Source organism: Dreissena polymorpha, chromosome 5 (genome assembly GCF_020536995.1).
Source record: "Dreissena polymorpha isolate Duluth1 chromosome 5, UMN_Dpol_1.0, whole genome shotgun sequence".
NCBI lineage: Eukaryota > Metazoa > Mollusca > Bivalvia > Myida > Dreissenidae > Dreissena > Dreissena polymorpha.
The window spans coordinates 63233282-63251765 of record NC_068359.1 but is presented as its reverse complement, the minus strand read 5'-3'; the positions used below and the strand labels follow the sequence as shown (position 1 = coordinate 63251765).

General features: G+C 37.3%; 1 protein-coding gene across 2 annotated transcripts in view; it reads left to right on the top strand.

The window, feature by feature from the left end:
* Positions 1-17879, top strand: part of LOC127832429 (guanine nucleotide-binding protein subunit beta) — a 50145-nt gene extending 32266 nt beyond the window's left edge. For both annotated transcript variants that reach the window (XM_052357893.1, XM_052357894.1), the window contains exons 4-9: positions 1844-1907; positions 5770-5999; positions 9152-9281; positions 9501-9572; positions 12714-12930; positions 14098-17879. In XM_052357893.1, coding sequence (XP_052213853.1) covers positions 1844-1907; positions 5770-5999; positions 9152-9281; positions 9501-9572; positions 12714-12930; positions 14098-14204 — 820 coding nt within the window. In that variant the 3' untranslated portion in view covers positions 14205-17879. The remainder of the gene's footprint in view (positions 1-1843; positions 1908-5769; positions 6000-9151; positions 9282-9500; positions 9573-12713; positions 12931-14097) is intronic.
* Positions 17880-18484: the final 605 nt, after the last annotated feature.

Sequence of the window (18484 nt, the reverse complement as noted above, 5' to 3'; positions counted from 1 at the left end):
CATAATGCCCCCTTTTGCACCAATGGGGTGACATTTATGTATCGTAGTTGTTTCTAGAGACAAGATAAGTGGGTTAATGAAGTTAAAAATACATATATTTCTGATCTGACCACAATTTTAACACAGAAGTAGGCTGCATGCTTTATATATATTTTGCATACATGTGTTTCCATGAATGGTACAGCTGGTGGTCATTGCACGTTTAGAGGTTCACATTCGGTAGTATCTAGATACTAGTCGGATTTTGTGGTGTAACTTACAGCTGGGTTCCATAAACATTGTAGGTAACTGACATAAACCACTATTTTTATGTCCCTGGATCGAATGATCAGGGTATATTGTTTTTGGCCTGTCTGTCTGTCTGTCATTGTTTGTGTCTGTCATTGTATGTGCCTGTCATTGTATGTGTCCCAAAACTTAACCTTGGTCATAACTTTTGCAATAATGATGATAGCTACTTGATATTTGACATGCTTGTGTATCTCATGGAGCTGCACATTTTGAGTGGTGAAAGGTCAAGGTCATCCTTCAAGGTCAAAGGTAAAATAAAATCAAAGCGGCGCATTAGGTGGTATTGTGTTTCTGACAAACACATCTCTTGTTTTAGTTTTGTTAGAAAATCTTGGTGCAGTTAGCTTGTTTCATCTATAACATATAACCCTTTCCCACTCAGAAGCAAAGTGAAAATGGCAAACAGCATAAAACCAGAACAGCCAGCGAAATGAACCTTTAAAACTTGATAATAGTGTGGATTTTCTTTGAAAATCAACCTGGTGCTATGTGCAGCAAACACTTCTATGCTTTTAAAAGAACGTTTTCGGAAATGGTGTTGAGATGTGAACAACATCATTCTTGTAGTCTCGTTTCCCCTTTGTAATTCAGCCCCAATGACAGCCATCCTATATTTCACCACTCCAGCTGACGCCACCACTGTGAAGCTGTCATACAAAGGACAGTCAGCTCTAAGGAAAATCAATGAGACACAAAGCTCCCTTGCAACTTGATATGCTTTTGGTCAGCATATTGGTTGTAACTTGCTTTGTGTCACACAAATAACTGTATGCATGTAAATATTTCTGATCAGTACATTTAATAATTAAAATCTTGTTACGACTATAAATCCTAATGTATTCTAGTTGGTAGTTATAGTAAATTCCTTGTGCATGAGTTTGCAGCATTAGTTTTGTGCATTTTGATTCACAATGGTCTCGGTGTACAATCCTGGGGTTGATCTGTGGTTTGTGAATATTATTGCCCCCTACCGGTTTCACCGGAGGGGACTTGTGGTTTGCGCTCTGTCTGTCTGTCTGTCAGTCTCACATTTTTCTGGATCCTGCGATAACTTTTAAAGTTATTAATATTTTTTCATGAAACTTGAAACATGTATAGATGGCAATATGTACATTATGCACGTCATTTCATTTTGTTCCTACGTCAAAAATTCTGGTTGCTATGGCAACAAATAAACTAGAATTACTGCTGAAAATGGTGGTTTTCTGGATCCTGCGATAACTTTAAAAGTTCTTAATATTTTTTCATGAAACTTGAAAAATGGATAGATGGCAATATGGACATTATGCACGTCATTTTATTTTGTTCCTTTGTCAAAAATTTTGGTTGCTATGGCAACAACAAAAATTCTGACAGTGTTGGAATTTCTGACAATGGTGGAGCTGGTAGGGGACTATATTGCTTGGCAATAGTCTTGTTTCATAATAATACAACACTGATTCCATGGCTCAACTTTTTTGCATTTCACAGACAGGCTGACGAGCATTGACCATGTTTGTTTACACAATTAATATACAGAATAATTGTATGTGTTGTTTTGTTCTCATTTCAGAAATTTAGTATCTGCCTCTCAAGATGGTAAACTTATAGTTTGGGATGGCTACACAACAAATAAGGTAGGTTAATGGGCTAAGGAAGGTCATGAAGACAAATAAAAGGAAAACTTGGCTTAATGCATGTGTGTTTAGTTTCCCAGTATGGACAGGCTAATCATGTACACCACTTTCCGCCTAAAATGTTTTTATACCCCCACAAACAAAGTTTAGGGGGGTATATAGGAGTGAGCTTGTCGGTCAGTCGTATGAAGTGTCCGCTCTCTAATTCAAGTAGTTTTCATCCGATCTTCACCAAACTTAGTCAGATGTTGTATCTAGATGATGTCTAGGTCAAGTTCGAATATGGGTCATGCCGGGCTAAAAACTAGGTCACTTGGTTACTTAGTGCGTTATAAACATTGAGCATGTTGTTCGCTTTCTAATTCAAGTAGTTTTCATCCGATCTTCCCCAAACTTGGTCAGAAGTTGTATCTAGATGATGTCTAGGCCAAGTGCGAACATTGGTCCTGGCAGGTCAAAAACTAGGTCACAGGGTCACTTAGTGCGTTTTAAACATTGCGCATGGTGTCCGTTCTCTAATTCAAGTAGTTTACATCCGATCTTTACCACACTTGGTCACTTGGTTACTTAGTGCGTTATAAACATTGAGCATGTTGTTCGCTTTCTAATTCAAGTAGTTTTCATCCGATCTTCACCAAACTTGGTCAGAAGTTGTATCTAGATGATGTGTAGGTCAAGTTCCAACATGGGTCATGCCGGGTCAAAAACTAGGTCACAGGGTCACTTAGTGCATTTTAAAAATTGAGCATGATGTCCGCTGTTTTTTGTGAAGACAAAATGCAAAATATTCTGTGTCAATGCGGCATGTGGGGGTATTCGTCACGTCTGTGACAAAGCTCTAGTTTGTTCAGAAGGGACGTCCTTCAAATGGAAAATTCCATAAAAATGTTGTCCCTGATAAGCATGTGAGGACTGCACAGGCTTATATGGAACAACACTTTAACTACTTGCATTTAACCCAGTTTTCCCAGAAAGCAGCACAATTAGCGTGTTGGTCAGATGAAACAAAATGTTAATTTGAATGTGTCATAAAATTGCACATACTACACTATTTTATCACAATATCAATCCATCAGTTAACCCTTTCCCACTCAGAAGCATAGTGAAAATGGCTGTGTGCAAACAACATAAAACCAGTAGCCCGCAGTCTGTTCAGGTTTTATGCTGTTTGCTGCTCATCAGTATCTAAGGGTTTGAAATGAAGCTTTTAAAACTTGAATCCAGTAAGAAAGGTCTTTAATTAAATATAACTTTCAAAAGGACTACAAATGCATCAAAATAGGTATCCTAGTGGTAAAGGGTAAAACATATTGGTTAAAGTCCTTGTGTAATATGAACTTGATGCAGGATCTCAAACATGTGAACAGATAAGATAAAATGTAGTGTCAAATGGTGTTTGCAATGAGGTGAAGTATGCATTTAAATAAGTTTAAACTTCCTAGTACCAAATGTTTACTGCTAACATTAGAAGGGACATGAGCTTGATCATTTGTATTGAAAAAATAAAGAAATATGTGGACATGAAAAGTAAAATGACATGGCCCCTTTTAAGAGGTGAGATCTTATGTCTTTTTGGTGCATCATTGTTCCCTATGAACTTCAATGTTTGTTTTTATGCCCCTGAAGAAGGGCATATAGTGATCTGTCTGTCTTTCCGTCACACTTCGCATTTAGGTTTCGCATTTAGGTTTCGAAAAATGCTCATAACTTATATGTCCCTTCAGAAAGCAACTTGATGTTTGGCATGCTTGCGTATCTCATGGAGCTGCACATTTTGAGTGATGAAAGGTTAAGGTCATCCTTCAAGGTCAAAGGTCAAATATATGGCTTCAAAGTTGCGCAGAAGGGGGCATTGTGTTTCTGACAAACACGTCTCTTGTTTCTCTCTTAATAATGACACCTTTAAAACCACTCCCTGGTGCAGTCAGTGTGGTTTTATACTATAATGTTTTCCACTGACCTAAATGAAGTGCGGTTTTAAGGGTTGATGATCAGCCGGATAATTGGTCAGATTGTCATGTGATATGTGATGTAGAATAGTGTTCCGATTGTTCTAGCGATGAGGTTAAGTGGTGATGAGGTTAAGTGGTCAAGTGGCTTTTTTACATTAAACTGTTTGTATAATTAGAATCTGTAAAGTTATAAGGCTGTAATTTGCAGACAATATGTTACAAAAAGGAATAAAATGGAAGGGGGAAAATCATATTGATTTTTGAATCAATAATTTTGAAAAGTGAAAGGTTTCAGTTTGACAAATTGTAACCATTTTAGATTTTTATGCCCCCCTTTGAAGAAGAGGGGGTATATTGTTTTGCACATGTCGGTCCGTTGGTAGGTCCCCCAGATGGTTTCCGGTGGACAACTCAAGAATGCTTAGGCCTAGGATCATGAAACTTCATAGGTACATTGATCATGACTGGCAGATGACCCCTTTTGATTTTCAGGTCACTAGGTCAAAAGTCAAGGTCACAGTGACTCAAAATAGTAAAATTGTTTCCGGATGATAACTCAAGAATGCTTAGGCCTAGGATCATGAAACTTCATAGGTACATTGATCATGACTGGCAGATCACCCCTATTGATTTTCAGGTCAATGGTCAAGGTCACAGTGACTCGAAATATTAAAATAATTTCCAGATGATAACTCAAGAATGCTTATGCCTAGGATCATGAAACTGCATAGGTACATAGATCATGACTAGCAAATGACCCCTATTGATTTTCAGGTCACTAGGTCAAAGGTCAAGGTCACAGTGACTCAAAACAGTAAAATGGTTTCCGGATGATAACTCAAGAATGCTTATGCCTAAGATCATGAAACTTCATAGGTACATTGATCATGACTGGCAGATGACCCCTATTGATTTTCAGGTCACTAGGTCAAAGGTCAAGGTCACAGTGATTCATTAATTGTGTTTGTCCGAAACTTTAACCTTGGTTAAATTTTTGCAATATCTAAATTGGTTTCTGGATGATAACTCAAGAATGCTTACGCCTAGGATCATGAAACTTCATAGGTTCATTGATCATGACTGGCAGATGACCCCTATTGATTTTCAGGTCACTATGTCAATGGTCACAGTGACTCAAAACAGTAAAATGGTATCCTGATGATAACTCAAGAATGCTTATGCCTAGAATAATGAAACTTCATAGGTACATTGATCATGACTGGCAGATGACCCTATTGATTTTCAGGTCACTAGGTCAAAGGTCAAGATCACAGTGACAAAAACGTATTCACACAATGGCTGCCACTACAACTGACAGCCCATATAGGGGGCATGCATGTTTTACAAACAGCCCTTGTATGAATTGCTGAGCATGTTCCAAAATATGAACCTTACCTTATGATTTCTGTAAACGATGGCTGTAGTAGTTTAAAAACTACACATGTTTGTATGTTAAAACTTTATTGAACTCAGTTATTTAAATTATAACAAACTCATGAGCGCTTGAAAATTTTTACTTGGCATGTTCAGATTTTCAGTTTCATATAGGTGTCCTGGTAAAAAAAGTAAGAATTTGTGCTTGCTTTCTCACACTGCTTGTTTTGATGACTGAAACTTTGCCTTTTAAAATAGGATAAAAAGCATTTTGTCGAAACAGAAGAAAATATGGCTCCTTGAAGAGATTTTCCCAGTCCTGTATTCACCAACCCATTGTTTGATTTAAGAATATAGAATACCATAATTACTCTATGTTTTTAGACACTAAATTTTCTGCCACCCCTTTTTTTTAGCAAAAATAATTAATTGTACTGCCTCTAAATTAACAGACAAACGGATTTTAGTCCATAATTGGGACGTCATTTTGTTACATTATAGGCATATATATGAACTATTATGTGTTATGTCTGCAGGTTCATGCAATTCCTCTACGGTCCAGTTGGGTGATGACTTGTGCCTACGCCCCCTCGGGAGCCTATGTAGCTTGTGGCGGTCTAGACAACATCTGTTCAATCTACAGCCTGAAGACGCGCGAGGGGAATGTGCGTGTGAGCCGAGAGCTCCCTGGACACACAGGCTACCTGTCCTGCTGTAGGTTCCTGGATGACAACCAGATTGTCACCAGCTCAGGCGATATGACCTGGTAAATATAGTACACAGACGGACGGACAGACGGACAGATATATACAACAGTGCATTGTCTTCAATCATAATTAAATGAACACATTCATATGCAACAAGATTTTCACCAGCTGGGGTGCTATGACCTGGTATGGATTCACTGGGTCCACTAGCCCCTGGTTACATAACTTGTGTGGGAATCGGTAACAATCAGTCAGTATAGGCGAATGGCCTTAGAAATAAACTGCCCCTCAAAACCAATCATTACCGTTCCTCACACAAGTTAGGACAACCAGATTGTCATCAGCTCGGGGGATATGACCTGGTAAGGAATCCGTGTTGCCATGGCTTAGTGGATATGGTGTCTGCCTTGCAACTGGGCAGTCACTGGTAAGTTTCCCCTCTGTGGAGGCGTTCTTTAGATCTTCATCAAAGAACATAGTATTGGTTCTATCCAAGAAATGGACTCGAGAATGTTTCAATAAGCCTGAGACCTTCAATGCGATTGAGTTTGAATGAATCGGTTTTAAGCTTAGTTAAAGAATAACTATTCACAAAGGCATCTTTGGTTCACCTTGTTATTGGCAAATTCTACTAGCTAAATGGGTGATGTAAATGTAAAAGATCATTGCTTATAATTGAATGCAACTTCTGGTCTGAAGTGCTATTCTGATAATATATCGTTATAAATGTGTTTTCTATTTTGACAATGACTGAAAGCTCTCTGGATTGGAAAGCCATTTTTATGTCCCCCACTACTATATTGTTTTTGCCCTGTCTGTTGGTTGGTCTGTTGGTCTGTTGGTTGGTTTGCGCCAACTTTAACATTTGCAATAACTTTTGCAATATTGAAGATAGCAACTTGATATTTGGCATGCATATGTATCTCATGGAGCTGCACATTTTGAGTGGCGAAAGGTCAAGGTCATCCTTCAAGGTCAAAGGTCAAATATATGGGTCAAAATCGCTCATTTAATGTACACTTTTGCAATATTTCTATATTCAAGATAGCAACTTCATATTTGGCATGCATGTGTATCTCATGGAGCTGCACATTTTGAGTGGTGAAAGGTCAAGGTCATCGTTTAAGGTCAGAGGTCAAATATATGTTGCCAAAATCGCTCATTTTATGAGTACTTTTGCAATATTGATGATAGCAACTTGATATTTGGCATGCATGTGTATCTCATGGAGCTGCTCATTTTGAGTGGTGAAAGGTCAAGGTCATCATTCAAGGTTAAATATATGGGTCAAAATCGCTCATGTAATGTCACTTCTGCAATATTGAAGCTAGCAATTTTATATTTGACATGCATGTGTATCTCATGGAGCTGCACATTTTTGAGTGGTGAAGGGTCAAGGTCATCCTTCAAGGTCAAACGTCATATACGGGGACATAATGTTTCACAAACACATCTTGTTGTGTTTCTAATGTATGTTTATGGCAGTTAAAAATACAAAGAAAAAAATCAATTGGAGCTGTATTGATTAAAAATATGGATCACCAAAAGCTCCTGCTTTAGCCCCCCCCCCCCCCCCCCCCCCCCCTTGTTAATTCATCTTCATATACTGGAGCACTTGTTCGAAATTTAATTTCCTGTAGTATTTACATTTAAGCCCATTATCTCAGTTTCCTCTGTAGAACGAGAGGCTAGAAAGCAGCCGTGTCAATATCACAGCTTCAGTACGATACACAGTCTAGTCTAGCTTGTCCTTAACGAAATCTATTGGAAAACTATTGATTGAGCTGTTAGGGGATCTTGTAGGAAAGAGAATGGTTGAGTGCGTCATGGGCAACAAATGGACAGCAATCAATAGAGTTGTAGCGTGACGCAGCAGAGTATGGCTGCGGGAGGAAGTACTCAACATTTTCAATTAGTTGCCTTCTTGATACTGGACAACATATAGTTAATCAATTGATTATGTTTCATGGTGGTTGCTTTTTAGGTTTGTTTGTAAAAAAATGATGTTTAAATCCTGGATTTGGTGAATTGATTTAGAAAAAATGTGTTAAATGAAACAAATTTAGGAATCACCTAGAATAAGATAATGGAGTCATAAGGAATGTTGCATGTCCCTATTCCAATATTTGCATCTTATTGAAAAATCATATACATTATTTTTAACAAAGAAACAACAAAAAGTTTTTTAATAAAACCCTAAAATTGTACAGCTAATATAAAATTTGTAAAGATGTTTCAATGGCTGAAGAATTTTGCTGGAAAAAATAACAACACAAACTTCAGTAATAAAACATTGGAGCCATAGTAAAAATGAATGACAAAAGAGAACATTATAAATATGAAGTGTATTCATTTGATATGTTATGCACACTTTGTTCTTATTTCCACGTGGTCATGTTGCAAATCACCTAAGTGATAGATTAGTTATATAAGGATGATATTAGTTGGTTTTTGAAAGAGTTCAGGTTCATACCAGATAACCCTACGCTGGTATATTGTATACCATCTTGTTCATTTTCTTGGTATATTTCCAAAGTGCTTGTGACCTAAATGATGGCACCTATTACCTTATAGGAACTTGTTAACAGTTTGTTAAAATGATGATTTTCAATGTTATTGTCATAGATCAAAAAAGGAATGTACACAATTATGTTAAAACAAGCTCAATAAAACTCTTAAAGAAGAACAATTGTTAAATGATTGGATCATTTATGGATAATTATCATTTACAAGCAGTAAAATAATGACAAGTTTTTGTAATGCTTTTCCTTTAAAATTTGGAAAAAATATTGAGTTTTAACATTGTGTTTTAAGTGAATGATTCGGGAATAAATTGTAAAGTCTGCATTGTGCAGTGGTATTACATGGGCTTATGCTTCCTGAATTCCTGGGTTCATTTCCCTGTGATGGCAATATTCTTTTTGGTATTATAATGTCTTTTCAAAACATTAAAGATTTGTTGGTAATTATGTTGAATAGCATTTGTCAAAAATATGAAAATCAATGAACAAGTTCTTTTATAAGACCACAGATTGTTACCTACTCTATATAATGTAAGATATCTACAACATAATAAACATACACTGGTATATTGTATTCCTATCACTTTTTGGGTGCTATCAACATAAAAGCTAGCATCTGTTACCTCAAAAGACCTTAGATCTTTCACTACTGTATATTAGATCAGACACATGTAACATTATGCCTGCAGTGCACTGTGGGACATAGAGACCGGTCAGCAGACAACGGCGTATCTGGGTCACACTGGTGATGTGATGAGCCTTTCCCTAGCCCCAGATATGAGGACCTTCGTGTCAGGGGCCTGTGACGCTTCCGCCAAGGTACACACGATAAGTTACTTTAGTCAAGTAAATCTAAGTGCAGATAGTTAAAATACATACTAGATTTGTTTGCCAGTTGGTGTTCTGAAAACATATGAAAGTAAAGTTCAAGTGTAATGAACAGTTTATTTTTGGTGAAAATAATTGTCAAAACATCAGTACAACAAAACTGCTATCTTAACTGTATACGCATCACATAAAGTTGCCTGGTATTTTCAGTTGTGGGACATTCGAGATGGCATGTGCAGACAGACATTCTCCGGACATGAGTCAGATATTAATGCTATAACAGTGAGTATTCAGCCAGCTATGTATTAAAACTCAAGGTTACATGTTTGAGCAGTTTATTTTCACCATTTCGGGAATGGGGTTGGGTCCCTTTGGATTGGGATATATTTCGTCCTTTTGACTAAAATCGGGAAATTAATGTTGTTGATTTTATGCATCCGAATACCTAATAAAACTGATAATAAAAGTGATTTCAATATTATATTTTCTAAGGTTAAACTTATAGTGCTGGATTTTGAGATAAATGGTATGTTGAGACTTGTTAAAAAAATACTCTGCTCAGGGTCAAAATACGCTTCTTCGCAAGGGGCCTCTTTTTCTTCCCCTTAACCAAAAAGGCCCTTTTCCCTACAGAAATTTCTTTAAAATCATGCATTTTTCTCTAAATTTCCAATCTACCTCAGTATTTTTCGTTCCCCAAAGCCAGATAATTGTGTCTTTTTTTCCATGAAAAAAAGGCTGTGGCCCTTTCCCCGAAGTTGGTGTTTTGGCCCTGCTGTTTGTGAAACCTTCAATAGGAATATTAAGGCCCCATTTGGGGAAAATATATACTGTTTTCCATTGGGAATGGGTCACCCTAAAGGACCCAAATTTGAATGAAAAACACACACACTATTGAGCATTGTTCAGTATAATTTAAACTGGTACATTGCTTACTGTTTCAGTTTAGCTAGATTGTATACCAGTGAATTGTACACCGATACATTATATACTAGTACATCATTTTAAATTTTATTTTATACCGATGCCTTGTATACTGGTTCATTGTATACCGAGGCGTTGTATACAGGTACATTGTATACAGGTAGATTGTATACCGATGCATTGTATACAGGTACATCATATAATAAGGCATTATATGTGTACTCCAAACTAAAGCAAGCCTACTCTTTGAGCTATTTTAAACATTTCACCTGTCATTATGCTGTGTGTGTCTGTTATGCTGGCCGTACATCTCTAAAAGAAAACCTGTTTCTTTTGACTGGCTGCCAATAATGCTTTGTAGTGAAAATTACATGACGTCTGATCATTAGTGGAACTAGTTACCAAAAATAGCTTTAGATCAAAATGGTTGTTTTTCTGCCTTGTACAGCAGGCATGTGAAAAATCTATTAACAGATCAAACAGATCTTTCGTGGAAGATGATGACTTGTATTTAATTTCCTAATTAACACTATTGCAGTTTGAGTTCTAATTTGATCAATCCACTTTTGCCTCCCATTTGTTGTGTTCCATACAATGTTGTTGGTAGCCTTGACAGTGTCTTTGGTGTTGTTTACTTAAAGGGATTGTGTCTGCGAACTATCTTGGTGGTAAATATCAGAAATGTCCTTCCAAGTCTGAAATTGAATAGTGTTGTTTATCTGTTGCACACAAAGCATTTCATAGGAAGAACAGTAATAGGAACCTTTTTACACATAGTCTCTTTGTAATATAGGCGAGTTTTATGTATTTTGTTGCTTCCAGTTTCACAGATCTATTGTTGGTATATAGGTTTCAACTGGTTGACTCTTTAAGACATTTCCATTACAGCAGCAATCACAATTGTGGCTGCATAACAGTGTTGAGGATAGTAAAACGTCAACAAACCTTAAATAGAAATAGTGCAACTTGTTCAACCAAGAAATTGTATTTTATTATCCCCACGCTTTTTGAAAAAAAGGTGGGGATATTGTGGTGATCTCCGCCGTCCGTCCGTCCGTCCGTCCGTCTGTCCGTCCGTCTGTCCGTCCGTCCGTCCTGGCCACTATCTCCTCCTACACTAAAAGCACTAGAACCTTGAAATTTACACACATGGTAGCTATGAGCATATGTGCGACGGTGCACTATTTGGAATTTTGATCTGACCCCTGGGTCAAAAGTTATAGGGGTTGGGGTGGGGCCGCGTCAGAAATTATCACTCATTTTTTTAGGTTATTTTACATTTACTTCTTTATTTCTACACCGATTCACTTCAAATTGATACTGGACCTCACCTATGACAATACGGTCAATCTCAACCATGCATGGCCCCATTCCCAACCCTGGGGCGCCCCGCCCACATAGGCCACACCCACCAAAAATTTCCATTTACTATAATTTTTTCATTTCTACACGGATTCACTTCAAATTGATACTGAACTTTTGTTATGACATTAGGGTCAATCTCAACTATGCATGGCCCCAATCCCAACCCTGGGGCGCCCGCCCACATAGGCCACACCCACCAAAAAAATCCATTTACTATAAAAAAAATTTAGGTTATTTTACATTAACTTCTTCATTTCTACACTGATTCACTTCAAATTGATACTGAACCTCTCTTATGACAAAACGGTCAAACTCAACTATGCATGGCCCCGTTGCCAACCCTGGGGCGCCACGCCCACATAGACCACACCCGCCCAAAATTGCCTTTTACTATAATTTCTTCATTAATACACTGATTCACTTCAAATTGATACTGAACCTCTCTTATGACAATACGGTCAATCTCAACTATGCATGGCCCCATTACCAACCCTGGGGCACCCCGCCCACATAGGCCACACCCTCCCAAAATTGCCTTTTACTATAACTTCTTTATTTTTACACCCATTCACTTCTAATTGATACTGAACTTCTCTTATGACAATACAGTCAATCTCAACTATGCATGGCCCCATGATCAACCCTGGGGCGCCCTTGGGTCAAACATGCGGCGTGGGGATACGCGTCGGCCTCTGCCGCGCCATTTCTAGTTGTTTTTATGTTAAAGTTAGAAGTGAGGTTGTCATGTTATGCTTAAAATATAATGAGTTGAAACAGTAATTTTACACACAGCTTATTAGTTTGTTGGAGGTTTCTTGAGAATTTTACATTATTACATATAAATAGTTTTATTATCTTAATTGTTTAAATTCATTAATTGACTGCATGAAATAAGAAATTGTTCTGGTACAAGTTAATTCATATGCCGTTCGTTGGGTAAACCAATTCTAAATTCATAATATGAAAAACTATACAAATGTTCTGGTGTTACTTAATGGCTTAAAGGCAAGAATTGTTTTTTGTCAAAATCTTCTATTTCTGGCCTTCAATCACATTGTCACATCACAAAATCTACAATTTGTCCGCCTTCCATGGCATCCATTGTTAAATACTATAATCCAATCAAATTTCCAGTATTTCCCAAACGGATTTGCGTTTGCGACGGGTTCAGATGACGCGACCTGTCGGTTGTTTGACATCCGTGCTGACCAAGAGATCGGAATGTACTCGCACGACAACATCATCTGCGGTATTACGTCGGTGGCCTTCTCTAAATCTGGCCGCCTCCTGCTGGGAGGCTACGATGACTTCAACTGTAATGTGTGGGATGTACTGAAGCAGGAACGTGCTGGTAAGAACAGTACCACCCTTGTTGAGGGGGCTGTATGTTTGTGTTAGATAGGGTAAAACCTTTACCCCTAAGATACGTATTTTGACGCATTTGTAGTTCCTAAGAAAGTAACATTTATTTAAATATCCTTTTTACTAAATTTAAGTTTTAAAGGCTTTATTTCCAAACCTAAGTGAATGATGAGCAGCAATTAGCATAAAACCTGAACAGACTGCGAGTTACTCGCAGGCTGTTCTGGTTTTATGCTGGTTGCAAAAGCCAGTTTCACTTTGCTTCTGAGTGGGAAAGGGTTAATATCCATGGTTAGGGTTTAATGTCAGGAGAGCTGGTAAGAATTGTAGCAAGAATTTTGTAGAGGGTGTATGTTCACATTGTATAGCTTTTATTTGTCAATTTGTAGAGGGTATATACTCATGTAGGAATGTATGCCAATGTTGTAGTGGGCAGGTGCTGTTTTAAGTTAGAAACTGATGTGTTAGTTGTCTCAATATTTATTCATACAAGATATCTCATTCCATTGCTTAAGTCTGTTATAATGCTGTACTGGTATTTTTCCATAGTCATTGTGTAGTAATTCTTTTGATGTCTGTAAAATTGCTCCTTTAAGATTAGCATAAGCTTCTTATTGTTGTGATGGTATGTAAATACTTGGTTAGCATTGTATAAAGTTCGGATTATTAAGTGAGTCTTATAAACCCTGAACAACAGGCCGTGGTTCATTTTCTGTCTTCATTATTAAAACTTACTGAAGAAAAAAAATTAATTGATGTTAATGCATTTCTTTACAGTGATAGTGTCCAATTTCAAAGTTACTTGGCCTGAAACATTTCTCGTTAATAATTGTGTACTTTCTGGGAAAAATGGACTAAATGCATGTACTTTAAGTGAAGTGCAGATGGGCATGTGCAGTTCAGGACGGCTTATCAGGAACAACACTTTCTGTCCATACTGGATTTTCAGTTAGAAAAGACTTCCTTTAAATGAAAGATTCCATTAAAGTGAAGTGTCACGCCTGATAAGCCTGTATAGACTGTAAAGGCTAATCGTGGATGACACTTTAGCCCATACATTAAGCCCAGTTTTCGCAGAACACAGCTCAATTGATTTCTTTCATGAAGAGTTCATTTGTTGTCATGGTTTGTAACCCGATTGTGCTGTGTGTTACAGGAGTCCTGGCCGGCCACGACAACCGTGTGAGCTGCCTAGGGGTGACAGAGGACGGAATGGCAGTGGCCACCGGATCCTGGGACAGCTTCCTTAAGATCTGGAACTGAGGGTGGGCGCCAGCCTGCGCAGCCCCATCCCCCTCCCCCAACATCACAGTGACTGTACTTTGTACATGCCCCACCCCTCAACGCTGGGGCCTCCTTTGCGTAATATATTCATATATATATATATATCTAGTATATATAGAGACAACTAAGTCAGCTGTGTAACAAAGTGTAAAATACCAGTATCTGATCAGTTTATGTGTGACTTTGAGAATTAGGTAACTAAACAGTTTACTACTCCTGTGTATTAGAACAGTTTTCAATGATACTGGTGTATCGTATCAAGTGTACGTTGCTGTAAAACAATGGATACCTACAAAAAGTGATAATGCTTATTGGAAAAGTGTAATCATCACAGGCGACTTTTGACTTCTTAACAGTGGCAATGTTCCTTTTTTATTTGCTTTTTACTTGTGTAAATGTTCTGGGTAGAGGTCAATAGGGGGACACAAATTGTCCCATCTAAGGCTCTTTCTAGAGTTGTATTAATCTCACTGTGTCAGTTTCATGGATTGTCATGCTGCGTTGAATGTTTAGTACAACATTGTTTACGCACATTTTATGAGTTATACATGTAGCCGTGTTTTGCAGGATGTCTTAGAACAAATGTATTGCATTTTGAATCCATATACATCTATAGCTGTGGACTAAGAAATATTGTCTTTGAATGTAATGTTTAAGACACCGTTGAATAGTAATTACCCATTTTCACTTTTTAACACATTTTATAAGCATTTTTCATGATTTTTTGTATTGTTGGGATCATATACTTTCTATGGCATGAATTTGCAAACAATGTGTAGGCTTTTGTCAATTTTATAATTTTTCTTGAATTCTTGAGAAATTTCACTGTACAAATATGAAAATGGCATTTTCTTACAACAGAAATGAAAGGCTCAATTTTAATAGGAAGAGTTGCAAATATCAATCAGAGATTTGGTTGTTCCAATTAATGGACCAGCACTATGTGTTTTTATTGCTGGGCTGAATGTTCATTAACCAAGAGTGTCAGAACAGCCCTATCAGAAAAAAGTAAATTATTGAAAATAAAATATTTTTAAAAACTGTCTTTAAAGAAGAAGATAATTATGCTTTTTTAAAGAAAACCAATATTTGCTTTTTTACAAACATTTAAATATTGTGCACACTTTTTTTCTGCGTAAAAATTTCACCAAGGGTTTTGACAAAATTTGGAAGGGAATGATAAACAAACTGGTGCCACATTATTTTGCTACATTGTATTTTTGGACTGGTTTGTAATATTCATTATGTTGCTAATATGTTAAGTGAATGTTTTTTATGATATACAATATCTAGTTGATCTATTTATTCTTTATGCGAGAATGTGCAAAATTTTGAATGTGTGCACTGTGTCTGGTGTGATATCAAGTGCTGTCAGTAGTTTTAAATAGATTGACATAATCTGGTCTGTCTTGATGGCTTTCTTAGTATCGAATGTAGAACACTAAGAAACATCGCAAGTGTGTATGAGTGTCTCCATCATTCTGTTCATGTGAAATCAGACAGTCCATGTCATGATTTTATTGTCGTATTGATGAATTGTGTATAAAACCCCATATTATGTCATGGCTTCTTATTGAATTATGGAATGTAATTTTGTGTTCTCTTTCAGAATTAAAAAATACTAGGCTAAATTTTGCTGACCTTTGTGGTCCACGCTATTAATATTACGGTAACTTCTGTCCGATTGAGAATCTTTGTGAGGTATTAAGTGATTTAATATTTTGTACATATTATATATTATTGATATGTGAATCTTTTATACATGTGCAATCAATGTCAGCTGTAGTGTTTATAGTAAATGTGGTGCGTTTGCCTGTAGACTTAATATATGAAGTGGTCTATTTAAAAAAAACGGGCTTAATTCATGTAGGTAGAGGCTTCACAGGCCAATCTAGGATGAAACCTTTCTGCTAGACTGGATTTTTGTTTAACTCTTTCAGTGCTGGAACAGAATTTTGAAGGTCATTGCAAACAGTTTGGATCCAGATGAGACGCTACAGAATGTGGCATCTCATCAGGATCCAAACTGTTTGCTATTCTGATAGTATTCTTCGGAAAAAAATTCGAAGAAATGCTTATTTAAAAAATTCAGCAGACGACATGTTAGCAGACAACAAATTTCCCAGCATGCAAAGGGTTAAAAGAGACTTCCTTTCAATAAAAAAATCCATAACACTGATTAGCCTGTGCAGTAAACTGTATACACATGTATTAAGCCAAGTTTTCACTGAGGCCATAAAGTATGTACCTGTCTTTTATTCTGTTTTCTTACGCTATAAGTAGTGTGAATAGTACAACACATTATCAATGCATTATATGATATGATGTGTGACTAGCAAGTTAATAGTTCCCCTGCTTTACTCTCTTTCTATGTTGTTTATTTATGTTTGACTGAACACTATTTGTAACAATAAATGGGTGGAAATCAACGGAAATTTTAATAATGTTCAATAGCAAAATTGTGTTGTATAGTTGTTTTACAAGTTCAGAACGATCCTAATGGAGTGACTGTCAGCTAATTAATGGTATAACTCTTCTTTTTTTTAGACCTGGTTAATGTAAGAAGTGAATCCGATTTTGGGGTGAGAATTAGTATACATGCTGCATATCTGCATCGATTATGATGAAAGTTGTAATTCTCTGGTTTGTTCAAATGCCAAGGTGAGAGTGGTTGTGCAGTTGCTATAGAAATATACATTACTTGTTTACATATGAGGCTTGTTCTGGGAAAACTTGGCTCAATGCATGTGTGTTAAGTGTTATCCCAAAGTAGTCTGCGCAGTCGGCACGGCTTATCAGGGACGCCACTGTCCGCATCAACTGGATTTTGGAAAAGAATATGCCTAAACCAAAAAAACAATATAAACAGAAAGTGTAGTCCCTGTTAAGGCAGTGCAGTCTGCACAACCTAATCTTGGACAACACTACACTTTTGTATTAAGTCCCGTTTTCCCAAAGCGAGGCTCAAATATGAAAATGTGACAAACGTGTCCATTATCTAGTTCATCTCATGGTAGACCCTATTGAGCAATACTGGCTTGAACACTGTGGCCAATGTCAATCAGACAAGACATTGAAATGTCAAAGTCACCTGAAGGACAAAGTCTGTTGCCCCAATAACCTATTATCTTGGCAAGATCTGCCCTAAACGGTCAGAACATTGTAGGCTATTTTATCGTCTGGCAACTGTTGTTGGCTTTTTTAGATATTTTCTTTGGCTTGTGTTCGTAAATAATAAATATGGTAATTCTTTGCTTGTAATTCCAGGGAAAGTTGAACCATTTGTTGCACATGAATAAGCAATTGTTATTCTACATAAATACTGTTTTAAGATATTTTTAATAGGCTGTGGGGAATGGAAAGAACTGTCAGACAAAAGACATGATTGTTACCATTAGCCACATGGATGAACGTAACTGGCCTGCGTAACTGGCCTGTTTTCACGTTGATTTACCTAAATTATGCCCACCCCAATTGCTTGGACCTTTTGCTACACATGCTTAGTGTGAGGGCCGGGAAACATTTGGGGGAGACGTAAAATCATTATTGTATTCAACATTAAATATAAGGGTGTGTCCGGGTGTGTATGTACTGCTTCTATAGGTGTATATGTAACTGTTTACTTTCATTTGTCAATAAAGCTACATGTCTTCACGAGGACTTGTTTTCCGTTCCTGTCAGAGTGTGTTCCCAGCCTTTCGCATGCAAGTATCGTATGAAGATTTCAATTTTGTATGACACGTTAGTTATCTACTGTTTCATACGCAACTATGCTTCATACGTACAAACGCTACTATGGCGACGGTGTCTGTTAAAGGTTTCCTCTGTTGGTGTTCCCATAGTTGACAGATAACAACTCAATCTTTTCAGAACTGTCAACTGTACATGAACGCGGCCAATCCACCGAATATCCATATAAGATTACCATATGCCCACGTTGCAGTATTTATTATACTAAAGAAAAGTTTGGTCACGTACATTTAGCTCTTGTATGTCATCACCCAGTGATACAAAGTCTACATACAAAACACGGGCTTACGTATTTTCGAAGTTTGAGGTCCTTCAACGTCTGAGGGTGTGATATATCTATATATCTGCAAAGTCTTTGGGGGAGATCTAAAGAACGCTCCCACGATGGGGATCGAACCCGTGACACCATATCCATTACACCACGGCGACCTTTTATTTAATCTTTACTGGTTGTGTGATAATATAATGGGGGGGGGGGGATCTGACCACCTGGAGGTGACCGTATCCAT